Source organism: Hyaena hyaena, unplaced genomic scaffold (genome assembly GCF_003009895.1).
Source record: "Hyaena hyaena isolate Hyena2069 unplaced genomic scaffold, ASM300989v1 scaffold_387, whole genome shotgun sequence".
In the NCBI taxonomy this organism is placed as follows: Eukaryota; Metazoa; Chordata; class Mammalia; order Carnivora; family Hyaenidae; genus Hyaena; species Hyaena hyaena.
Genome location: NW_024081019.1, coordinates 1,452,984 through 1,480,010, shown reverse-complemented (window position 1 = coordinate 1,480,010; position 27,027 = coordinate 1,452,984). Strand labels below are relative to the sequence as shown.

At 40.0% G+C, this 27,027-nt stretch overlaps 1 protein-coding gene across 2 annotated transcripts in view; it reads right to left on the bottom strand.

The window, feature by feature from the left end:
- Positions 1–27,027, bottom strand: part of PDE1C (phosphodiesterase 1C) — a 519,825-nt gene that overhangs the window by 52,237 nt on the left and 440,561 nt on the right. For both annotated transcript variants that reach the window (XM_039251155.1, XM_039251156.1), the window contains 4 exons: positions 19,535–19,616; positions 16,062–16,182; positions 14,188–14,363; positions 4,535–4,765 (listed from right to left, as the gene is read on the bottom strand). In XM_039251155.1, coding sequence (XP_039107086.1) covers positions 4,535–4,765; positions 14,188–14,363; positions 16,062–16,182; positions 19,535–19,616 — 610 coding nt within the window. The remainder of the gene's footprint in view (positions 1–4,534; positions 4,766–14,187; positions 14,364–16,061; positions 16,183–19,534; positions 19,617–27,027) is intronic.

Below are 27,027 nucleotides of genomic sequence, written 5' to 3'. Positions count from 1 at the left end.
TTACCTAAGGATAACTTAAGACCATTTTGCGCTGTGATATATTCAACGATGTAAGTATTTTCAGTGGAATTCAACAAATCCTGTTAAGTTGGGAGTCAATAAATTCTCCAAGTTTCCTCTGAATGGGATGAATTGGCTGAAGGGATTGCAGGAAAAGGGGTCAACTCTAGCCACAGTGTAAACGGGAGGAGTTCAAGTGAAGGAAATGGTCATCGCCATTTACCACCATTAATGGCCAAACAGAGGATTCCTTTGGAGGTCCCATGAAACAGTTCAAATACTGGCTTCTTCCTGTTTTAAGGATGCCAGAGATAGAGTCAAGGATCTTAAGCCCTGTGGTCAAACTCATTCCCTGCAGAAAAGTGATCTCCCTTTCCCAAATGAGCCTTCACATCCCCAATGCACAATTCTTTATGCCTTCAGGGGTTCCCTAGACTAGAAATTTAGGTACAGCTGCAGCAAGACCAGGATGTCTTCCAGCAGGCGAGGTTCAATTTTCTGGATTCTAGCCAGAAGCCCAAGGCAGCCTGCCTTCTCCTCAGTCAGGGTTGGGGAGGCTGATAGAGGAAGTGATTTGATGGAGACCAAAGCTTAGGAGATCTCATAGTTGCTGAAGAGAACCACACTTCCAGAACCCTACTTAACCAATGTGCTTCAGTTCTATCCTGGAGGTATCTTGGGCGACCACAAAGAAGGGTGCTGGGAAAGTGACACATGTTTGTTTGATGATGTTCCTTGAACATAATCCATTAGGTAATTTCCCATGGGTTGCATATGGAGTAATGGCTGATCTGAGCTGTTATTCAATAAACAGGGGAAACAAAAGAGCCTTTCTGCGCAGTTATAAATCATTTTAATTAGGCTGCTGTAACATAGTCTCAAACCACCATTAGCCTTTCTTATTATTGCTCAAAATTGACTTCTTTTCCCATCTCTTATTTAATACTTAATTTTTAAGGGAAATGGTAGACTGTTGATTACTTTGGGAAATAGACACAGGTCTGAAATCAACCCAGCCTAGTTGAAAATTTGGGCTCCTGTTTGTTTCTTTCAGGTTCTCCCTCTTATGGTCTTCAAAATAAATTACTGCCCCCTCTGCCTTCTCTGGGTATTTGTTTATACCCATCTCATAAAATTTATAACCATTTCTATGACTGGCGTGTTTATGTGCACTGGTTTCTCTCCCTGCCCAGACCAGGGATTGGCAAATCATGACTCATGGGCCAAACACGGCCCCAGTACCTGGTCTTCCATGGCCTGCAAACTAAGAATAGGTTTTATATTATGAAATGGTTGAAAAAAGGGGAGAATATTTAATGATGTTTGAAAGTTGTATACAATTGGAACTTGAATTTTCATAAATAAAGTTTTATTGGAATACAGCCATGCTCGTTTGTTTATATGTTATCTGTGGCTGCTTGCACTACAACAGGAGTGTTAAGCAGTTATAACAGGGGCTGACTTGACAATAAACTATAATAAAAAATTTAAAAAAAAAGAAGTTGTAACATGGACAGTATGGCTCCCAAAGCCTACAGTATTTACTATCTAGTCCTTTAGGGAAAAAGTGCACTAATCCCTGGAATAAATAGATCATAAACTTCCTGTGGACCTCCACTGAGCCTCAATATTTCTCCGATTTCCTATTCTCCCCAGTAGTGCCAAAACTTACAAATAGTAGGGATTATGCCGATTATGAAATATAAAATTTGGACTTGGACCTGCATTTGACTTGCAGTCTCTACCTAGTGGTTGCTTGACCTTAAGAAAGTGATGTAACCTCTCCGAGTTTCAGTTTCCTCATCTCTAAAGTGGGAATGAGGTGTCTACCTCATAGAGTTTTAGCATTTTTAAATGATTTAATGTAGATAAAATCTCAGGTACAATGTCTGGCAGATATTAAGCATTCGATAAATGTTAGAAATAGTACAATGATTACGTTTATTAAGGGAAAGACATTTTTTACCCACTTTCCTAAAATAAAAAAATAGGGAAGAAATATATCTTTCCTCTCTCAAGAGCGCTTACCTTCTCATCTAGAGAAGGAGACACTCATCTAGAAGAAGTTTGAGAATGTAAAGCTCAGCTCATCCGCCCATTTCTCTAGTTCCCAACTCCCTTTGAGATGTGTTTTCCACAAAACACACACCTTTTCACTCACTCCACAGCAGCTTGCTGGGGTCGTGGCGAGTGGGGGGAGGGGGGACGTGTGGAGGGTCCTAGTCCCACTTGTTTCTCCAGTGTCTGGTTGGCTAAGTTCAGCTCAGGGCAGATCTGTGAAGTAGCAGCCCATGTGCTCAGCAGGCCAAGTCCACATTTTCCAATTCAATTCTAATTGCAGTAGAGCTAATATTTTGATCCCTGACTTTTTGATTCTGGTGTCTCTCTCTTAGTTGATTCTGACATCAGGAGGGGATGAGAAGTTTGTCTTTTGTACTGCCCTCTAAAACTACAATAGGTATATCATAAATTCTGAAAGCTGAACATACTTCCTGGACCATGATGCACTTGAAAACAAAACAAATGAGCTATGAGCAGTCTCTAGAACCAGCTGCTGAGGGTCTGGACAAGTGGATGAAGGTCTTCTCTACCTCCTATGGTGGCCATGAGGTCACCTGAGGGAACTTCCATAAAGTTCTTGGAACATGATATGAGCTATTAGCATTATCACATGTATTAAAATATGTTTTCTGATTCTACATGTTATATATGTTCATTATAAGAATAATTGGAGGGCACCTGGGTGGCTTAGTCGGTTAAGCGTCCGACTTTCGCTTAGGTCATGATCTCGCGGTTTGTGGGTTCGAGCCCCGCGTCGGGCTCTGTGCTGACTGCCAGCTCAGAGCCTGGAGCCTGTTTCAGTCTGTGACTCCCTCTCTCTCTGACCCTCCCCTGCTCATGCTGTGTCTTTCTCTTTCTCTCCTAGAAATAAATAAAAAATATTAAAAAAAAAAAAGAATAATTGGAGAGTGTCATGCTAAGCATCTTTCTATATATTTCTTGTTTACTCAGGCTATGGAGCATACATAATAGCTACAGTGCAGCCCTAGGAAGCAGGTAAGAGAATAAATGCCTAAAGAGAGGACTTAGATTAGCATCTGATATAGGGGCAACTGGGTGAATCGTCAGTGAAGTGTCCAACTTTGGCTCAGGTCATGATCTCGTGGCTCATGGGTTCGAGCCCTGTGTTGGGTTCTGTGCTGACAGCTCAGAGCCTGGAGCCTGCTTCAAATTCTATGTCTCTTTCTCTGCCCCTTCCCTGCTTGTGCACACACATGCTCCCTTTCTCTCTCAAAAATAAATAAACATTAAAAAAAACCCCAGCATCTGGTGTATAGTCAATAAATGCTAGTTTGTTCTATTGTTGTCATTGCTTTTGGTATCATTATCATTATTGGAAGCTCACAAGTGGCCCTCGCTGTGAGCAGGTATTATTATACACATTTTACAGAGATAGTGGAAGGTTAAGTAACCTGGCCATGGCCACTGAGAAGTGAGAGGCACAGCTGTAACATGAATCCAGGTCTGTCTGACTGCAAACCCAGCTTGCCACAAAAGCTCCAGAGACTCTGAGCTTCCTGCTCTTTCCTGTACAAGGTAACAAACTCCACGCCCTTGTGCCCTAGCTCATCTTGTTCCCTCTGTCTAAGAAGTCCCTGTCTCCCATCTGACCAGAAAACTTCAGCATTTAAAGCAAAGCTCAGGCATCACCACCTCTTAAAGCTTTCTTTGACATTTCTCCATTCCACAATCCCCAGATGCAACAAGGCTAATGTCTTTTTTTGACATGATCCTTGTGCATTTTATCAGCCATGCTCAGAATCATTTCTGAGGATGTTCATATCCCCTATGAGACTGTGGCCTTCCTGTGGCTTTTCCATTTCTAAATTCTCAGTGCCAAGCACAGCGCTTAGCACATAATTATTAGCCAATAAATATCAGTTGCCTTAAATATTAAGAAATCATCAACAGTATGCACAAGGAAGTGACCAGATCATCCTGGTACTTTTCTGGTTTTAAAACCTAAAGCTCTCCATGCCAGGAAACCCCTCAGTCCCACGCACAGTGGTCACCCTAATGTATATACTTCCTCACCTATAGATATTCAGACATATACTATAGGGACAGATCCCGGATAGACCTGAGCCCAAGCCCTGCCTACTACAGGGACAGTACGTATGGAAGACTGACGTTCCAGTCCACCCATTTGGGCAATAAGCCCTCAGGAATGTGCTGGGATGCTAATAGGTATTTCCCCAGTGGAGAGGCAGGCCCTGGCCAGAGTCTCCAGAACAGCAGGGAAAGGCCTGAAAGGTATAAATCTCCCCAGAAAATGGCCCGAGCAAGCCTCTGGATGCTTCTGATGGGATCCTAATGGGGCCCACAGCCCATGGAAGTGTGATCAGCGGCAGCTGGAAGACCACAGAGGCCCTGTTGTGAGAGCTATCCTCATAGGTGTGGTTCTTTGCCAGTGTCCATGCATCAGGTCATCAGCATCGTGAAAAGGGCCATTTGCCAGTGAAACTGTACTCACCATTCTGTTGTTTTTCTCCTGAGGACTTCTCAGCTTTGGAATTTTTCCCACGAGGGTTGTCGCTTTTGTTTGTGCGAGTTCCACTGCCTTGATTCTTAGCTTCCCCAGATGTCTTTTTCTCAGCTTTGCCAACCGCGCCTTCTTCAGCCTGGCTTTTCGCTTCCATTTCCTTTTGCTTCTCCTCTGCGGCCAGGCGAGCTTTTTCCTCTGCCTCCTTCTTGGCCTTCTCCTCTGCACCCATGGCAAGTCAGGAAAGGCACAGAACAGATAAAAAGAAGTCACACTATTAGGAAAATTGCCTCTTTGAATAAGACCAAGCATTTGCACTGAGTGTTTGGGGTATATTTTTGGTTCATTCACATCAGATTAGTGTGTGTATTCAGGAAACCAATAAAATTGGCTTATGGTGATGTCATTTCTGAACTCAGTGGGTTAGAAGAAGAGGCATGGAGAAAGTAATAACAGTAATAAGGATAATAATTAATAAACTAAGATTATAATTGGCATTTTCAGTATTCTCGTCAATGACTTCTCTTGAGTGTGTCCTCTGTGCCAGGTATTATGCTAAGTGCTTTTCTTTCTTTTTTTTATTTTTTAACATTTATTTTTGAGGGAAAGAGAGAGAGCACATGCAGGCAAGTGGGGGAGGGATAGAGATGGGGGAGACACAAAATTGGAAGCAGGCTCTGAGCTGTCAGCCTGATGCGGGACTTGAATCCATGAACCAAGAGATCATGACCTGAGCCGACAGACACGTAAGTCAGACACGTAACCTACTGAGCCACCCAGGCGCCCAGTGCTAAGTGCTTTTCAAGGAGTATTTCTGTACATTCTCAAAACACCTTTAGGCAGTAGTTACTATTACTAAAACCATATTTTATGGAAGTTAAGTCAAGTCTCAGGGATACTACAAAACTCTCCTGCGGACACTGTAAAAATTGGAGTTTCATATAGACCTGTTTAGGATCTAGAGTTTAAACATAAACAACTGATTACAAAATGGAAAGATAGGAAAAATAAATGCCACTAGAATAATACTGCTTCAGGCCACTGTTTGTGAATTTAAAGGTAGGAAAGGGATAATTAGGCCTTATAAAAAACGTGGTCTTCAAACTGTCCACAAGTTTAGAGGTGGCCTTTAGTTTGTCCAGGTCCCCTGGTCTGTATCTTCCCCTCTGATGAGAGATGTCAGCCTTATTTCCAATTCTGTTTCCTATGAAAGGGTCTGGCTCTATGTTTCATCAAAAACATAGCATAATTGCATATGGTCAAATATTCATGAAAAGCCTGGTTGGTTCATTTGACTAATATTATTGAGCAACTACAGTGTCAAGCACCAATTTAAGCACTGGAAACGTAGCAGAAAGCAAGAATTATGGAATAGAAAAGATCATAATTAGGTAAACAAGTCACTAAGATCATTTCAGGTGGTAAAAAGGGTTTTACAAAAACAATAAAGCAAAGTAGTATGATGGAAAATGATAAACATAAGGGGGGGAGGTGACATCGGATCAGGAGGTAAAGAAAGTGCTATATGACCAAATTCTTAATGATGAATTGCTGGCCATGCAATAATTAGGGGAAACAGCATACGAGGCAGAGGAAATTAAAAATGTCAAGGCCATGAGGTAGGAATAAGTGTAGAATGTCAAGGGATATGGAGTTATCAGTATGGCTAACACAAATTTAGAAGAGTTTAGTGACAGATGATGTAGGCAAATGACCAAGGAAGGACATGCAGAGTTGAGGTCATGTGGGGACTTGGAGGCAATGGAGTGGTGTGGGTTGTAGGAAGTAACACACACCTAACAGAGACCAATCACCCCATTTAGCATTCAATTGACTCAAAAGGCCTTCCAGATTGTGCCATCCATTATACAAAACATTATTTAGTTTTTTAACTCTAGATGTGTTAAAAATATCCCACACCTCATTGTTATCGGGGGTCCTCTTGATTTCCCTTGGTTAGTATTGATCCTGAAAAAACTAGGTTTCACAGACAACAAGTTTGTTTTTAATCTAATGGACACCAGAATGTTTATTTCCCCATTTTATCTGGTTAAGAGCACAAAGCCCAAATCTGATCCAGGTTCACATGTCCATGGAGCTCTATGGCACTGTATTTTGTGGATGTCTATGATCTTTGGCTTCATTTGGCTTTTCCTGCCCCTACATTTGCCTGGTTCAAATGTCCTCCTTAATATATATTATGAAGTCTTCATTAATCTTTTCATTGATTCATCTATCCATCTATCCAACTCAATGGCCTGGTCTCACCTCAGACAAATAAAAGCATATTCTGGAGGGAGAGGGGGCAAGAATAAGGTATTTTAAATGCTCTCCAGATGATTCTAACATGCAATCAGCAATGACGAGCACTGATTTAAATTTTAAATGTTTGCCGTTCACTATTTCCTGACATTCTACTTCCCAAGAGGATGCATTTATACTTTACAATGAAAAGGCAAGGAGAGATTTCTTTACAAAATAACATAATTATGCACATGTAGAGTATGATATGTCTTCTGACATCTACCAGAAGGTATAACTAAAGAGTGAGAGGATGCCCTTGCAGAAAATGGTGAAATGTCATTCTCAGTGGACTACAGGATCACAGGAGGCCCCCTGGAATGTTCACTCAGACTTCCTCTCACCCTTCCATAGTGACCGAGAGACAGAGGTCAAATATCAGCTCCATGACTGAATTCCCAGCTCCTGGCACATAGAAAATGCTCACGCAATATTTGCTAACTAAGTGAAAATGTACACAATGGGTGTGATTCACCCTATCTGCCAATGAACCTGACTTGTATACATTCCATCATCTGTAATCAAGACCTGTGTAAAATACAGAAAGCATACAAACTCTAAAGTCCTATCTTGAAAGAGTTAGCCATTTGACAAGTGTTGGTTTCCTTAACCACTAATAGAGGTGGGTAAAAAAAGATGACTGTACTTACTATATAAAGAGGAAAAGTGAGGGGGAGGAGAATCCATTTGCATTTGGGTAGTCGCATTTATGGTCCCCTCACAGAATCCCTACTGAATCTGTGGCAAACTTTCCATGTTCAAAATATCCACAAATTAGGGGCACCTGGGTGGGCTCAGTCAGTTAAGCATCCAACTTCAGCTCAGGTCATGATCTCATGGTTCATGGGTTCGAGCGCCGCATCGGCCTGTGTGCTGACAGCTAGCTCAGAGTCTGGAGCCTATTTCAGATTCTGTATCTCCCTCTTTCTCTCTGACCCTCCCCTGCTCATGCTGTCTCTCTTTCTCTCTCTTTCAGAAATAAATAAAACATTAAAAAAATTTCAAAATATCCACAAGTTAAAAGTAACCAATAAAAACTGAAGGTGTTAAATTCTGGTTTGCTACAGAAGAGCACAAAATATTTGAGCAAGAAAAATTTATTTGACAACTGAGTCAGAATAATTTTCTATGGAAATCTAGCAATAAAAAATAAAAACTGGGGGAAGGTACTTTCAGAAACAAGTCTGTTTTTGCTCAACTACAGCTGACAGCGGTCAATTCATGTTTGGATTAATGAATGGGAGCTCTATGACACCACAGTCAGATCCCAGGGGAGCCTGCCCTACTGTATGACTCCTGTCCCTGTGGCAGTTGAGTTCCAGCCCGTGGCTCTGCGATGTTCTTCCACGTCACTACTCTGCTCTGTCCCTCCATGAGTCTGTGAAATACCTGAAATTAGTGCAATCAGCCATCAGCACTCAGTGATACTACTCAAACTAAGTAGGCAAAAACAGGCCAACATGTAAATAAGAAAAAAATCAGCAGAAGGTATGTTTGTGCCTCTGTAAACAGATTCTTGTATATTTTCAGATATATGAGATACATAAACCTTTCCTACAAAGAGAAACAGTAGGCTGGCGCATAAGTAATTTGTGTTCTAAGGTTCCAAAGATAATATAAAGAGAATTAACTTGTCAGGACTTAGATTTAGCATCCGTGGCACTCATAGGCTTCTAGACTAGTAGGAAGCAAATGTCATAGTTCAAATGCATCTCCCTTTGCTTCCCATTTCAGACTCTATGTGGTGATGTGACTCATTATGAAAATGGCCCAGATGAGTGGCTAATGAGATGAGGTAGAGCAAAGCAGAGCAGGGCCCTCATGATCCACAAAGCTCGCTCCTCCTGAGACCTGGCTCTATCCCGCACAGCATGTCTATGCATTCTGGGAGAACTACATTGATTTCATTTCACTTCCCTTTCTGGAATAATGGTGTGTAGTCTCTTGGTTAAAAATGGTATTGGACTAGTTATCCTTTGGTATAATTTTCTGAATTGTCTACTTAACCTACCTGCAGAGAGAGAGAAAGAAAAGGAGAGAAAATGAAAAACAAACAACCAAAATACTATATGAATTTTGAATAGTTAGCTCTTAGTTATACACAGAAACAACAGAAAAATATTTCCAGCTATTTAAGGACTCAGAAGGTGTTCACAAAGGATCCTTCTAAAAACTGAAGCCAAAAAGTGTTCCAAAGGGGGTGCCTGGGTGGCTCAGTAGGTTAAGCGTCCGACTTCGGCTCAGGTCATGATCTCACGGTTCATGGGTTCGAGCCCCGTGTCAGGCTCTGTGCTGACAGCTAGCTCAGAGCCTGAAGCCTGTCTTTGAATTCTGTGTCTCCCTCTCTCTCTGACCCTCACCTGCTCACGCTGTCTCTATGTCTCTCTCAAAAATAAATAAAAACATTTAAAAAAAGTGCTCCAACTGATAGAAAAATTCAATCAATATTAGAAACTCAAGAATGAGGAAAATATATTAATGATGTGCAATAAAACTAGTAAATCTTAGTGTTAAATGGAAATAATTGTTATAATACATATAAAACTTGATGCAAATATTACAAATAATATTAAAGGTTAATTATAAAATAACAATTTACTTATAATCATCTGGATTAAAAAGCTCATAGTATTTCAACAAAAACTGAGTGATTATGGAGGAAATAAATAAAAATTCAGTAACTCAGCATTTGCAAAGGAGTGTCATTATATACCACGTCTTAATTTAATTTTTTAAAATGTTGTATTTATTTTTGAGAGAGAGAGACAAAGTGCAAGTGGGGGAGAAGCAGAGTGAGAGAGAGAGACACAGAATCTGAAACACGCTCCAGGCTCTGAGCTGTCAGCACAGATTCTGATGTGGGGCTCAAACCCACGAACTGTAAGATCATGACCTGAGCCAAAGTTGCACACTTTAACAGATTGAGCCATGCAGGCTCAGCCATACCATTTCATATTTACATTGATAGACACGTAGATCAATAAAAATGTAAAGGTAATCTCTGATAAAATAAAAATAGTATACATTTTAAAAGACCACATATAAAGCTAGCTGGTGGGTAGAGAGAAGGAATAAATTGATAAAGGGGATTAAAAGGTACAGACTTCTAGTTACAAATAAGTAATGGAGATAAAAGCTATAGCATAGGAAATATAGTCCTACTGCATAATATTGTAATAATATCATACGTTGAGAGATAGTGACTATGCTTATCAAAAAACAACATAAAAAGGCATATGACAAACTAGTGCAGGGCAGAAGTTGCAAGATATTTTGTCAACTGATGAATTATCATCCTTAATATATAAAATTTATTATGAATCAACAATAAAAATATAAACATCTTAATGGAAAAAATGAAGGGGAGATATAGGGAGATACCTCCCACTTCTACTGGAAGATAATATTAGTTAAAAAAAACTTTCCAAAGAGAAATTTGATAATATACGTCAACAGCCTTACAGATTTTCATCTACTTTGACAGAGGAAATTCCACACCTAGAAACTTATCCTAGATAAACAGTCATACGTAGGTTCAAAGACTTTTGAACTTGTATGTTTTTAATAGTGTGACATACAATAATGAAGAACTGGAAAACAAAATGTGTAGAAATGGAGGAATGATTCAGCTATGGTATCACATACAATGCAGACATTTAAATCATACATTCCAAGAATATTCAGTATCAAGATAAAGTCCTCAAAATAGAAATAGTAAAATGAGGGGCACCTGGGTGGCTCAGCCACTTAAGCATCTGGCTCTTGGTTTTGGCTCAGGTCATGATCTTGTAGTTTTGTGAATTCAAACCCCACATCAGACTCTGCACTGGCAGCATGAAGCCTGCTTGGGGTTCTCTCTCTCCCTCTCTCTCTGTCCCTCCCCATTCACATTGTCTTTGTCTCTTTCAAAATAAATAAATAAACTTAAAAAAATGTTTTAAAATTAAATAGTTAAATTAAATACAGGACAGTATTGTACTATGATTGCAACTTACAGGGAAAATATTAATACAGTAAAAATTTACATATATATGATAAATAAAATAAAAACAAATTACATCAGAATTTCACCAATAGCTATATCTGGCTGGAGAGATTTGGAGTGATTTTTATTTTCTTCTTTATATATTTTATTTGTATCAGCATTGTAACCTAAACACAAATAACTCTTAAACCAGAAAAATAATGTTTAAAAAGTATTAAATACTAAACAAAAATTGATTAATATTGGGGCGCCTGGGTAGCTCAGTCAGTTAAGTGTAGACTTCAGCTCTGGTCATCATCCCATGGTTTGTGAGGTCGAGCCCCATGTCTGCTTCTGTGAGGACAGCTCAGAGCCTAGAGTCTACTTCAGATTCTGTGTCTCCTTCCCTCTCTGCCCTCCCCCACTTGCCCTCTGTCTCTCTCTCTCTCTCAAAAACAAACATTAATTTAAAAAAAAAAAATTGATCAATATTGATCAGACTTGCAAATTGTTAAACCTACATATCTTTGTTTGGGAATAATAATTTTCAGCCCTGAGAGCTGTTAAGAAATATTGGTTTAATCTTTTCTAACAACTACAGGTTTTGGTCTAGCTAGCTTTGTAAATCAGGTTGGTTAATAACACCAAGACTTGAGATCCCATTCTAATCCATTTGATAACAACATAGGTTCGAGAGCTCCATACAAGCCAGGCTTTCTTGAGATCACGGTTTTCTGATCGAAAAGAACAAGAAGCAAAACAGCCTGGGATAATCCAGTACAGACTGACCACCAGTGGAAAAAGAGATGCAAACTGAATTTCTTAGCACCAGTGAACTAGTCAACAGCATTACTGGGAGGCTGAAAATGTAATAAAGTATTAGATATAGATTAGTATTTTTACCACTGTCTTCTTAACTCTGCATTCAAACCTCTAACTTTCTTTTCCAATTTGTTAAAATAGCAGCTATGAGTTATCAGGCACTAACTACATGTATGCTCCGTTCTCAGTGCTTTTCATATATTATTTCTGTTTTTTGCATCAGCTCTGTGTTGTGTATCCCAAGAAGGTAACTTTCTCAAAGAATCTACATAAATCTGCCAAAGAGCACAGTGCAAGTAGGGATTCAGTTCTCTGTCTCCCCACTAACTGAAATTTGCTTTGATATGCAAAGCAACTATTCTCCCATAAAACATACATAATCCAGGCTTTGTGCCTCTGTCCATTCCCTTTCTCCTTGTTCCCCATTTTTAAATATAACACCTCCTTCAGGACTCAACCTCAGGCATCCTTGAAGTCCTGGCGACAGGATGCCTTCCAAACACCCAAAAAAAGCAGGTTCAGGGATAAACCTAAACCTATTATGCTTCCAAAATAGCTTAACCATATCTCCATCAGCCTACCTAACATTTTGTAAATAATAGCTTTTATTTGTCTGTCATTCTTAAAGGGCCAGGTTTCTCCTGGAAAGGAAACTAATGCTCCTCCAGGTCGTTAGTTTCAGAAGGTAACTTAAGGAAGACAGATAACTGCAAACAAATTATTTTGAAGTACCTCTTTAGACTGACTGTGTGTTGTCAGGAATTGGATTTTCAAATGTAATGAGTGTAATTGATTATAAGAGAGGGCTTCTTTTGAGATGACGCAGTAGCTGCCACTGCTGCTTGCAATGCCTGCCAACAGGGAGAATTTAAATGTTTAAAGCATGTGAATACACTGTGAGAGGCTACACTTAAAGTAGGGAAGAGGAGTTGGCTCCATAGCTCAGGGTGCAACATCTGTCCTAAAATGATAAGGGCCCAATTATGCCTTAAAAGTGCCATAAACATAAATATAAAATATAAAATATAAATATAAACTCTTTGCCCCAACTGAAATGAGCAGCCACTTGGACAGGATTTTGTGGACAAGCCACAGTGGCTGGCATTTGAATAACTCCAGCAGTGAGGTCTCTTCTCTCCCACACTGGAAGCAGCCCCTGAAGTATGAGAGGACAACACGGCCAGAACATGTTCCGCCCAGCCACTCCCACACTCTTCCAACGTGTCATGCGGGCACTGGTGCATGAAAGTGTCCGTGTTGTGTTTGAGAACAGAACTCTCTTTCCTTGTTATGAGGATCTGGGGCCAGGGGCCAGTGGGTGCTAGTGACAAGGGCAAATCCTTGAGCGCGCTCCCATTCTTCCTTTGAAAGAAACTCTGTGGTAACGCCCCCTGCCCTCAAGAGACCGCGTGCTTTGAGCACTAGGATATCTGGTATTCATCTCTGTACTCTTGGCACATAGTAGGCATTCAGTAGATGTTAACAAGCACTGACTATTATTGTTGAAGTCTTGCTTCCACAAATCCTATTGAGATCAGCCCCTCACTGAGCTCCCTGCTGAGCTCCAAGAGCCAATTATGTTTACCTGCCTCTCTGGGATCAGGCACTTCAGCATCACACCCTTATTACCTCAGGTACGTGTTCCTCCCTAGACTATAGGGTGAGCATGTAGTATGTATGGATCATGTAGTATGTGTTCAATAAACACAAATACTCATATGAGCAAGTGGATTTCAGCTTTCAAAAAACACACAGATTTCATTCTTTTTTATTTACAGTACCAACAGTCATGACTTTTTTGATAGGAATTTTGATGTTGGCCTCAGCAAATTTTACCTGCAAATCACCTTCATCTCAGAAGATTAGTCTGAGTTATGACTGAAGACAAGTTGAGAACGTGAAAGGAAGATAAAAATGTATGCAAGGATATTAAAGCTCACTCTGTCCCAATGTAACGGCAGGAATGGCTATTGGCCAGGCTTTACTTAGATAAAGGAAAAAACTAAGGCCTCACAAGTGTGTCACATGACATGAAATGAGAATGACAGGGTGGTCTAGCAGAAACCAAGGAACATCAACACCCATTCTCTGTAGACTCTTTACACCAAAAGGAGGAATTTAGTCACATAGCACAAAGGTCATGCTGGAAGGGGGGCTCAGTGGGCTGCCTCATTTTATCACATACTGAGTATCATATACAACGAACAGCAAAAGATGGTAGATCCTAGCATTCAGCCATTTGGATCAATATCTTAATTGTGCTTCACTTGCAATACCTATAATCAAGGTGACAATGCCTTGTTTTTAAAGTGGATTTGGGGGACGCCTGGGTGGCTCAGTCGGTTATGCGTCCAACTCGGCACAGGTCATGATCTCACAGTTCATGGGTTAGAGCCCTGCATTGGACTTTGTGCTGCTAGCTCAGAGCCTGGAGCCTGTTTCAGTTTCTGTGTCTCATGCTCTGTCTCTCTCACTCTCAAAAATAAATAAACATAAAAATTTTTTTAAAAAGTGGATTTGGACAGATCTCCAGGAAGGTTCTCCAGTAGCACGTTACCTTTGGGCACCTTGGCCCTCCATCTCTCCCGATTGATGTGCACCACCTCAGTCCAAGTGGCTTTAAAACTCTTATAGTCAACAGGGATGACAGAGCTGTTGATGGGCGCGCTTCCTTCTGAGCCAGTGCTCTTGACACCTGATCGCTTTGCATCTGCCGAACTGATGCTGTTCAAACTGGAGATCAAAAGGTCATACCAAAGAATAGGGTTAGTATTTGAAAAAAATATGCCAATGAGCAAGCCCAAGAAAGGAGTGATCAACACTCCACAAGTTACTGCTGTGATATTTCTAGGTCCTGAGGTTTGGAATTCCTCTTTCCATATGTGAGAGATGGGAAATTCTGTATTCTCAGCAGGGGAAAGAGATCAAGATTTCAACCTCATGAATATCCATATCCCCCATATTTCTTCTCTGTTGATTGGTATCTTCTTACTCAATATGACTAGAATTCCCTCATATGAATCTTCTGGCTTCAACTCTCTGGAGTTAACTAATTTGAAATCAGGCTCCTCCTTAGCTCCACGCTGCACCCACCTGCTTCTACACTGACCACTTTTCCAAGTCACCCAGCCACTTGCTCCTCTTTATCTTCAGCTCCACCTCCCCCTGTACTTGAGAGCCTCTGACCCCAGGATCCCCAAGGCCAGAGTAAGATGATTTCCTTGTATTCTCGGGGGAAGCTGAAAAAGCACAGACATCTTAGAGATGGTTGAAAATGAGACATGCAGAAGACTTTTTTTTAAATGAATATTGCTTCAAGCTTTATGAGACTGACGCACTACCTACTGCGTTAAGGAGGTACCTTGCTTCAAGCTTTAAACATGGGCATTTTTGCAAATACAGGAAGTGTCACCTCCTGGGAAACTTTAAGGTATCATCCACTTCCAGGTGACATGAATGCAAACCCGCTGACAACCTTGGCTGACTAGATCAGCAGGATACGTTTCAGCCCAGTGCTTGTGGGGCTGTGGGGCAGGGGACCAGGGAGAAGGCTTCCATCCTCCTTGTTAGCGGCCATCACTGGGTTCCTTCATCTTGCGCATCCCTGGGATCTCACTGTCCTAACTTCCTCTTACCTTCCCTTGTTCTTGCTCTTTTCCTATTTTTCCCATTAATTCCATTTCTTCCCTTTCTCCTTTACGACACTGCCCCAGGTTTCACACAGACAAGCGGGGGAGGGGCAGGAGTACTAGCAGTGGTGCAGGCATTTCCTCTGTGCTTGATCCTGTTATAGGGGCTTTATGTAGAATGAGTAACTCACTTCATCCTCTGTCCAACCTAGGAGTATTACAACCCACATGGGAAAACTAAGAAAATTCGCCTGAGATGGTATAGCTACAACATAGTGGGACTGGGATGTTTAACCTGGTCTCTGACCGCAGAACCTGCCACTAATCTATGCTCAATATAATGACGCTGTCAGAGGGCGACTTATAATTTCCAGGGTTTTTTTCCTTCCTCCACTTCATTCTCTTCCTGAACCTAGAAATGAAAGTGAGTTTTATTTCTTGGGATGATTCTGATCAAGGGCCCTTTCTTTTTGGGGACCAAGGGCTGTCTGGGCTCAGGAAATCAAAGTGCTGTGGTGGAAGGTGCCATGAGCAAGAGCACTGAAAGAGAGACTGGGGTGGGGGACCAATACTGGGAATGCTCCGGTCATGGTGTGGACCTTGGTCATTCCCTTCCCAGCCAGCCTGGGGAGTACAGACAATACAGCTTCAACTCCTCTGAGATAAAGAAAGAGGCAGACATCTCTCTTACCAGACAGGAGGGCAAACATCATTATGAGAACCTCCCATCTCTCCCAAAGGAACAACTCTGTCCTTGTGGAGAGGCCGACCCGACCCTCACCCTTCAAGCTTTTGCACTGACCTTGAACGTCTCTGTCCTGTCCCACCAGTTTGGGAGGTTTCATCAATTAAAGGACTCACGATCTTTTCGGTCATGTCCGTGAGCACCGTGAAGGTGGGTTCCACAATGAAATCAATAAAACCTAAAAAGAGACAGCAACGCTTCAGAGGAACTACATATAAACTGGTCCTTATGATATTTTCCTATGGAAACTGATGAATCTTATCTTTCTTTTAAACTTCATCTACAGAGGAGCTCCAGATCAGATCAAGAGAGAGTAGGTTGTTCTTATTCATTTAATATATTCCTTGAGTTGACCATCATGAGTGAGTTCCATCTCTCCTATGTAACTTTCCCGTGAGTTTTTAGTATATGCTTCAATAACATGCTTAAGAAACTCATATTCAACCACCACTGTGTAATAAATGCTGTGGTTGGTGCTGTATAAAAGATGAAGATGTATAACACTATCTGCCTACCCACAAGCAGTTTACAGTAGAGATTAAATGAGCACAAAAATGACCCAGAAGGTAAACGGAAAGGGTCAAAGGAGAAGCCCAAATAAGGGCCCTGGGAAGGTAAGGGAGGAAGGATATTTTCCCTCTCACTGAGAGGCCTGTGAATTGCTTTAGGGAAGTTGTGATGTTTGAGCTAAGCTCTAAGGCTCTTCACTTCAGGTGGAAGGGGTGGAGTAAGGAAAGTGACAAGGATAAGAAAAGTGCAGGATGTGTCTGAGAAATTACTGAGGCTTAAGGACTTTTTGGAGTTGGAAAGGGAAAGCTTGGGAAGGCAGGCAGTCATCAGCTCGGAAAGGGAGGCTCCGAAGGGTGGAGCTAAGGACTTGAGACTTTGGTGGGTTCTCGACACTCCTTGACATGTTCGGGCATCAGCAGAGTTAGATTTTTTTTTAATGTTCTTTGGGAAAGTTAATTTGGCAAGAAGGATGGGAAAAGAGAGAGCAGAAGGGGCTGTGGCTGGGGAAATCATTTTGGAAGCTGTCGAGAAGGAAGGTAAGGAAGGTAAGGAAGGGGGGATCCAGTGCCATTGTAAAGCAGAGGTGTGGTGAAGGCACAGGTTCATGCACTGCCAGAGTGGTGCAGTCTCCAAGTAGGAACTGTCAGAGATCTCCCACAGCAAAGGCAGAGAACACAGAGATTAGGGTGGGGGGAGAATGTGGCTTGGGAAAAAGATGATGGGCTCAGCCTTAGATCTGCTGACTATGAGGTGCAGGGGACACATCCAGAAGGGAGAGGGCAAACAGAACTGGGAGAAACAGGGCTGGACGCTGGGACAGAGGTTAGATCTGGAACTGTATCTCTGAGATACAACCATGTTGGAGAGATAGTTGATGTTAGGCTGGAGTCACTGTGTCAATGGCTCAAAAATGCCTGAATGTTCTGTGACATATTAGGAGAAAATATAGGATCTGAAGCTCCTGGTGGTAGTTCATTACACAGCCATGTGAAAGTTAGAAGGAAATGAAATACCAATCCAATGAAATACAGTGTTTGGTACAAATGTTTATTGGTTTTCATAATGACTGAAGTGCGGGTGGTCCTGACATTTAATGCTCAGCAATGAAGGACGCTGAAAGCCTTATAATGTAATTGACAAAACAAGGATTGCCCCAAATGCCCAGAGCATCCTGATAAGGAAACACTGATGGCTGAATTTGTATTAAGTTAATTGAGGTATAATTTTATAATTTCAGCTTAAGCCGAAACTTAAGTGTTCCATGATGCTATTTCACCTTTTTGCTTTCTCACAAGTCAAAGTCAGCATGTCCAAACCAGAACTAACTCATCAGCTTTTCTCCAACCCTCATAAATGGGACCATGGTCCAATCACTTAATCTGGATCGCTGCCTTTACATTAGCTTTGCATCCAGCTGAATCCTTACTATGTTATATCCCACCTTTTTCCTGGAGAGTCTACGTGCTCCCTCAATTCTGACACTCATCATCTCTTCCCTGTAAGCCTACAGAAGACACCCAGCTGATTTCCTTGCCTCTAGTCTTACTCAAAACCCTCCAAGCTACAGACAGAGAAATCTTACTAAAACAGTGGTTGACAAGTTTTTTTCTGTAAAGGGCCAGATAATAAACATTTTAGGTTCTATGGGCCAAATCTAGGACAGTTACTTAACTCTGACACTGTAGTGCAAAAGTAGCCATAGACAATATGAAAATATTGTGCTTAGCTTTCTTATAATAGAACTATTTACAGGATGAAGTGGTAGGCCAGATATGGCTCCCAGGCTACAGTTTGCTGACTCTCATTCTAAAGCATCAATTTATATATTTTAAATCTTACTTAAAACTCTTTGGATATGTCATGATTTTCTCTCCATACATTTCCCTTTCTTCTTCATACTCTCTGCCCACTACTCCAACCATACGGAATTATTTATAATTCCCTGACCATACTAGGTTGTTTTAAATTTCCCTGTTTCATATATGCTAATCCCTTGTTTGGAATGCCCTTCCACCTACATCTTATATGCCTCTCACCTACAACACCATTTGCCTAGACACTGCCTACTTATTTCTTAATCCCCAACTCAAATATTACCCTTCAACAAGTCTTTCTGAGTCTAACAGCCCCCACACACTCTTCTGTGCCTGATTGTACCACATATAAAACTCTATCTTAGCACTGTAACACTCAATTAGACTTTGTTTCCTAAAGTCTTGCCTACCACCCAATACTTGTTCAATGTCTTTGGGAGCAGATACCATATATAATTTGTATTTGTTCTTTATACCATCTATTATAGTGCCTAGCAGTGCCCCATGCCTGATAGAAACTCAATATAATATTATGAAAAAATTATGAAAAATAGAATTCAAAACACAAATAGAAAAAAAAATCAGTAAATCCTTATTGAATAATTTCAGACTCTTCCAAGATGGAGACCATTGACGATATTTGATTTATGTGTGATACTGGTACCCTCATAGCCAAGGATTTTTGTAACTCACATATGTTATGGTTATTAGCAGTACAAATTTATCTTTACCAAAAAAAGGTGCTAAAAAGTTTTTAAAAATAAGGAAACATTTAAAGTGAGCCATTCCTGGAATTAGGGTCATCCAGGAAATGGGACTGTCCTGGAAACAGAGCCAGAGGAAGCATCATTGAGGAGAAATGTCAGGGAGACATCGGTGTTGCATGAAGAACGGAGAGGTTGAAATACAATGGGCCTCCTGCCACTGATTCTTATCATGTTGGAAAGCTGAGGCCCCTTTTGTTCTTAGTGGGGAATGACTGACACAGCAGAGCATCACTGTCTAGTCTTCCTATGAAACAGCCACATTCCAGGGACATGGATGGGGAGAGAACCTCTAACATTAGCCCCACCAGCCAAATCCAGACGCACAGCACAGCAGAAAGGAGCCAGGTTCCCAGCCAAAGGATCACTGGGAGCTCTGAGCTTACTTCTAAGCACCCCCAGTTTGTTTTTTCTTTCCATCCAAAGGGCGGTCAACACGTACCCACTTGCGACTGAGCAACCATCGTTGACTTTCTGTCACAGAGAGGAGAAAAAGGCAGCCCCAGCTCTGCTTCTCTGTCACCCTGGAAAAAATAGGAGGTCATAGTATATTAAGATCAGTAGGCAGAGTTGCCCAGATTTTATTTAGCAACTTCAACTGCCATAAAGGCCACTGGTCTTTATTATAATTATTACAATTACATTATGTAATAAGTCCTTCTGGGGCCTGATCCTCCACATAAAAGACACCAAGAGGCTGAAACCCTCTGGGGTCCAATCATTCCATCCAACTGCAAAGGCACATGCTGTTGTATAGAAAGCCTCATCAGGCAGCAATAGGTCTCCCGAGGAAAATAAGAAAAGCCAACGCGTTCTGTGGCCTAGAGCCAAGACTGCAGTCAGAATTCCTGTGTGTTCTCAAGTTTTCATCAACCTGTGGCCTTTCTTGAGCCAGTGAACCCTTCCGCACTGCCCCCAGCTGTGGGTAGTGTCCAAGACACAAATTCGAACTGGACTGATCTGGATTTATTTTGCTAGTATTGCTACCTAAAGCCACACAGAACTGAGGTAAGTGCTCTGGGGTCTTAAGTACAGGGCTCAGTCCATAATGAATAGTGGACCAAAAAAAGAAACAGAATAGATACTTGCTTTTGTTTATCAAGTTAGACAATAATAATTCCCTGACCAATATATTCTCAAACTCAACTAAAAACCATCATTATAATAAGCAACTACTATGGAAAGTCTAAATAATAAGGGAGATGATTTTTTAAAACCTGAACCACAGGTGCCTGGGTGGCTCAGTTGGTTAAGCGTCCGACTTTGGCTCAGGTCATAATCTCACAACTCATGGTTTCTGGCCCTGAATTGGGCTCTGTGCTGATAGCTCAGTGCCTGGAACTTGCTTCAGATTCTGTGTCTCCCTTTCTCTCTGCCCCTCCCCTGCTAGTGTTCTCTCTCTCTGCCCCTGCCCCACTCATTTTCTCTCTCTCTCTCTCTCTAAAGTAAGTAAACAATAAAAAAAATTAAAACCTGAACCAGGAGCTCAATACTTTAGTCACACACCTAGAGGAAAGGGAAAATATGGCAGCTTTCTTATAGTAGTGAAGGTGTGCTGATTCATTTTACTAGGATAGAATTTGCTCAGGTTAATGGCTACTGACTTGGGCTTGAATCTGGCCTTCCTCCCTCTAGCTGTGTGATCACAGGAAGTTGATTTTCCTTCTCTAAATTTCAGTTTTATGTTCTATAAAGTATGGGATAATAATCCCTATCTCATCAGGTTATGATGAGGATTAAATCATGAGGAAATACATGCAAATAAATAAAAGAACTGTTATTGTTTTCTAATAGATATCTCTAATATTTAAGTCAAGATTTGAGAAACATTTAGTAAATTTGCTGCCTCAAACACACTCTGATTATAATAAATATCACTAATTAATAGTAAGGAAAAAGTAACAACAATGACATTCAAAAAGTAGGCCAAGTTCAAAAACTAAATACTTTTTCTTTCTAAGGCATGTTATTGAAGAGAAAGGATGCTGGCTCACACACACATAAGGAAAGGAAGGAAAGGGAATGGGCGTCTGAGGAAGCTGAATGGTGGGGTCACAATAGGTGCTGGGGACATCCAAGGGTCTCAGGAACAGTCCTGAAGTGGCTCAGTTCCTTCTGCACCCTTTCCTGTATTGACACCCCATGGGACACAATGGCTCCTCTGTTTCTGAGTATGCCTTGGCATGATAAAAATATTTATTCCTGAGCTATTTCTTCTCGGGCGGTCTAAAAAGAAGGAAGAGGATTTGTTGTGTAGATGGTTCTGTGGGATACCTCAGCTAAAACAACTAAAACCCACTCTTCTTCCCTATGAATCAGGGATACGAGTTGGTTTTTTGGTACATTTTAATGGGGATGGTTTAGAAGAGGTGGTGAACACTAACCACTTGACTGTTAAGATGTCAGCATTAGTTTGGATTCCGTTACTGAAAAAATACAAGCTATTAAACTACTTCTTAACCCAGGGACTTGTCTGAACCCACATCTATATATCACATACATCTTTTGCATTTAATTGAGCTGGGCAGACTCAGCTATTAAAATCCTATTTTAAAATAGTGGTCATTGAATTCCCTTTGGACAACAGGTACATTTATGAATTGGAAAAAAAAATGTGCAGGAAGTAATGTGGAAGGGTGTACTTCTGGTGAATTCAACTTGATTGAAACAATATTGTACGACTTTATAACTACTGGCCCAGGTGCAATTATTCATATACCTTTCTTTTTACTGATGACATCAATATTTTTTAAAAAGGGCAAAAGTCTCAGTACAAAGAATAGCTAGCTTTTTAACTCATTTTTTTAGTTCTTCCAGAACAATTCCAGAAAAATAACTACCATTCCTGCCGTAGTGATTAAGACTAATAAGGTTATGTAGTCAATCTACAAAAGGAACACAATGAATATTTGTTAAATGAATGAAGAGATGAATTTGATAGAAACTCAGATTCCTGGGGCACCTGGATGGCTCAGTTGGGTAAGTGTTTGATTTTAGCTCAGGTCATGATCTTGTGATTCGTGGGTTTGAGCCCCATGTTGGGCTTTGTGCTAACAGCTCAGAGCCTGAAGCCTGCTTCAGATTCTGTGTCTCCATCTCTGTCTGACCTTTCCCCGCTCATATTCTGTCTCTATCTCAAAATTAAATAAACATTTTAAATTTTTTTTAAAAATGAAAGAAACCCAAATTCCTTTGGTTACATTTATGGCAGGCAAGCTGGGGGAACATTAGGCAGTTAGCTGTTCATAAAACCTCCTTTCTTTTCCTTATCTATTTCCTGTCCACACAGCTACACTACATTTCTCAGAATCTCTGCCAGTTAGTGCTAGATAACAAAACAAGAGGAGAGGGGATGCATATCCACCACATGCCCACTTCTCCACGTTCTTCCCTCTTCTGCTGGCTTCAGGTAGGCAAGCAACATGGAAGCCATGCAGAGTCTGGATCTAAAATCACTGCTAATTGTAGACCACCTGCCAATCAAGAAACACTTATCTTATACTTTATATGAGTGGGTAATAAACTTCCATCTTCTGTATACCATTATATATTTTGGGGTTTGTTATAGCAGCTACATGTAAGCAAAAAACCAGTCAAGAGAAACAAAGATTATTATTGTGTTGTAAGTTCACAGGGCAGGTGACATCTCCAGTGAGTCATTCAGGTAAATTGAAGGAAAAGTATCTGCTTGGGGAGGGTAACAAAAGCATCAAACAAAAATGTCACAGCAATGTACACTCTTCTCTCCCACGGGAAGTTATAAACATAAGGTGGAAGAAAATCACTGTGATTTTTGAATTTAAGACAGCATAGTAAAGACAGCTTTGTCCTTTCTTCCAAAAAATTATCCACTCAAAACAGGAGAGCAAGAAACAGAGACACAAATACTAGGAGAAATCTGTAATCTCAAATCAAACTATATGAGGAATGCCCCCAAATGTTGTGAATATCAGGAAGGTGCGAAGTAAGATCCCCAGAGAACAGGCCTGTGGCTGCAGATCTCAGATAAAACTTGAAGAACATGGTTCTCCTTGTTCTCTCTGCTGTGAGGAGCTACGCTGGACTCTATTTAGTCCCAAGAAATAGGAGAGAAGGAAAAGATAAATGAGGAAGCACACAGGCATGGCAAGTGGATGGTGGATGACAGAGCTGGAATTGCAAGGAGCCTTATAACTGCTGCTCACTGTTGTCTGGGAAGAAGGAAAGATTAACACACATGCATGCATCCATGTACACACACACACTATTTCATAAAAGCCCTATAATAAACTATGGAGAATCTCTGCTGATTTAGAATATTGTTGCTCTAGTTTCTTCCTGGCAAGTATCTCCTGCAAATAGTTGTCTAAAAATGATGCATTTCACACAATGACAGTAAATAATAATAATAAAACGAAGAAAGAAGAGGAGGAAAAGGAATAGGATGAGGAGAAGGAGGAAGAAGTAGCACTACTATCACTACCAACAAAAAAATGTTGTGAAAAGATACAAGTGAAAAAGAAAAAATAAGAAGGAAGAAGAGAAGAAACAGAAAATATACAAGAATAACAGATAGGAAACACTCATCAGAAAAAATAGTACCACCGAGTGATGACTAAATATATTGTCATGAACAGAGATTCATGAAATTATCAAGAACAAGAGCTCAGGGAAACAGGAGCTAGCAGAGCTCAGGAAAGATACAGAAAAGAAAAACAGGCCATTGCATAAAGGAAGATTGCATGCCAAGCAACACAAACAAGAGTTTTTCTTGATGGAAACACATTAAGGGGCATGGAGATCAGGAGTGAAAAAAGCAGGCCACACAAATACCAGTTAATGAAGATTTAAAGGAAAAGTGATAGACATGGAAGAGAAACAAAAGACAGGCAACATATGAATAACTGCTTTCCCTAAAGAAGAGAAATAAATAAATGGAAAAGCAAAGCATTCAAAGATTTAATCAACATAACTTGAATCTAGAGAGGAAAAGAATAGGCCAGGTCCCAAGAAAAGCTATTATAGAACAATAATTATTTAAATATATCCCAATTCTGTCAGTGGACTTCAAAGGTAAAGAAATGATCCTTTAGGGCACATAAGCAAAACGATACATCACCTAGACATGAAAATAATTACAGCAGGACCTCCAACCCCTCCATAGCAATATTCAAAAGTAGAAGACATTTGAGTGAAATCTAAAAAAGTTCCCAGGGTAAGAAAGTTTTATCCCTGTCCCCCCACCAAAAAAAAAAGAGTCTTATGCAAGCAAACTATAGCCCAAATAAAATCACAGTAGAAAAAAGCTGGCAAGTACACAAAAATGTGGTTTCATTCGCTCTTCTAGAAGAAAGCACTTGAGGAACAACTCTGGCCAAGCAAGGGATGATCTGCCAGAGCTGAAGTGCCAGCACTGAGTAGAACCAAGACAAAAACAAACTGGAAAATTATGCTTTTGCCAGGTATGTTTTCCACCCTTCTGAGTCACATTGTTTAGTGTTTATCTTTTGTAAACAGTATGTAGTACATGCCACAGAATGCTCATTTAAAAAATCAGGTCAATTTAGAAATAATATAGCCAACAAATAGCAATAAGGAGTTAATTATGTTATGAAAGGAAAATGGGGAACGGTGTTGAGAGGTAATGAATAAACACTGGGTTTTGTACCTGTTGTAGATGGGGGTAAGAATACATTATTTAAACTCAATATATTTAAAAAAAAAAAGAACTCAATTTAAATAATAAAAGACAGACTACAATAGTTAAACCAGTTAATAAAACCAGCTAAAATTAGGTGGTGGAGAAGAGGTGAGAGGAAATAGAAGTTTACTAATTTTTATAACAAGGAGGCAATAGATAGCAAAAATAAATAGAGAACATAAAAATTTTATTATCAAGTTAGCCATTGCAAGAACTAAAAATACAAGTCATCAGAAGAAATAAATATATAACAAAGCAGAGAGCATAGCCAATATAGTGAACTATTTAAAAAGAAACCATAAAACAGAAGGCATAATATAAAATATGGCATCTAAGATCAGGTATTCCTTGTCATGTCAATAGATGTTAATATAGATGATTTCAATAATGAAAGAATCTTAGAAGGCCTCATAAAAAAACCCTCAACTATATAAAGTGTTTATTTTTTTATTTTTAATATTTATTTTTGAGAGAGAGATAAGAGTGTGAGCAGGGGAGAAGCAGAGAGAGGGAGACACAGAATCTGAAGCAGGCTCCAGGCTCTGAGCTATCAGCACAGGGTCCAATGCAGGGCTCAAACCCACAAATTGCAAGATCATGACATGAGCCAAAGTCGGACACTTAACCAACTGAGCCACCCAGGAGCCTCTATCTACAATGTTTAAAAGGCACACCCAAACTAAAGTGTCTCTGAAAGGTTAAACGTAAAAGTCTATGCAAAAAAAGGGGTCATATTCTTAAAATGAGTTAAATTTAAATTCTAGGCAAAAGCATTAGATGAGACAAAGAAGCAGGCTTTATAATGATAAAGCGTATAGTAAATTATGATGGTCTAATAGTTATGAATATCCGAGAACCAAATAACAGAATCAACATTCATACTACATAGAAAAAAAAATACAAATTGCCTGTCATCCCACAATAGATAAAAAAATTTTAAATGCTATATAAAATACCTAAATGACATAATTGATGAGGTAGATGTATGTAGTATTCTTTGAATTCTATATCCTGCAAGTAGAAAATAAATCTATTTTTTGAGAGCAGTGAATACTATATAATCACAACACTGATTATATAGTAGGTGACAAACGAGTCACAATAAAATCCAAACAATGAAAAATTTCTTTGATCGAATTTCAATAAGCCACAAATAATTACAAAACTAGAAAGCAAAAGAGCCTCACTGGAAATTATATAAACAAACACTTCTATCAGAAGCAACTCTTAGGTAAAAGAAAAATCTACACCAAAATTCCAGAATATTTAGAAAGGAATGATGGTAAGCAAACTGCCTATCAGAATCTGTGAGATTCATAAGAAAAAGACAAACTCCTAGTCTTATATTTTCTAATGTTAACCAGGCAGAATGTAAATAAGTGAATTAAGCATCCAGCTCAGGAAGTTAGCAAAAGAGCAAAGTAAACTCAAGCAGAAGAAATGAATTAGTACAAATGAAAACCTCAATTAAAGCATTATAAAATAAAAAAGAAACAATAAAATAATCAAATGATTAGCTAATTTCATAGAGAAGAAAGGGGACAAACACTAATATATGAAATGAGAATTAAAAATGGGGAAATAGGGACACTTAGGTGGCTCAGTCAGTTACAGATCCCATTCTTGATTTTGACTGAGGTCATGATCTCAAGAGTCTGTGAGTTCGAGCCCCATGTAGGGCTTTGTGCTAACAGCACAGAACCTGCTTGGGATTCTGTCTCCCTCTCTCTCTGCCCCTCTCCCACTCACATGCATACACTTTCTCTTTCTAAATAAAATAAATAAACTTTAAAAATTAAAAATTAAAAAAAATGAAAATGGGGAAATAGAGTGGCTCAGTCTGCTAAGCATCCAACTTTTGACTTTGGCTCAGGTCATGATCTCATGGTTCATGGGATTGAGCCTCACGTCAATGGAGCCTCACTATCAGTGCAGAGCCTGCTTGAGATTCTTTCTCTCACTATATCTCTCCCCCTCTCCCACTCATACTTTTTCTATAAAATAAATAAATAAGTCTTTAAAATAATAATAATAATAATAACAGGGAAATAATCACAGACACAGAGGATATTAAAAGAATTGTAGGGAACATATGCAAAATATAAAAATAAACAACAAAATAAACGAAATGAACCTCAAGACTTTTATAGCATGTATTTACCAAAGAGGCAAACTTATTCTTCTTTAAAGTCAATATTTTGTTGAGAAGCACCATGAGGCGGTAGCTTAGATTTTGTAAAATATGGTTATAATAC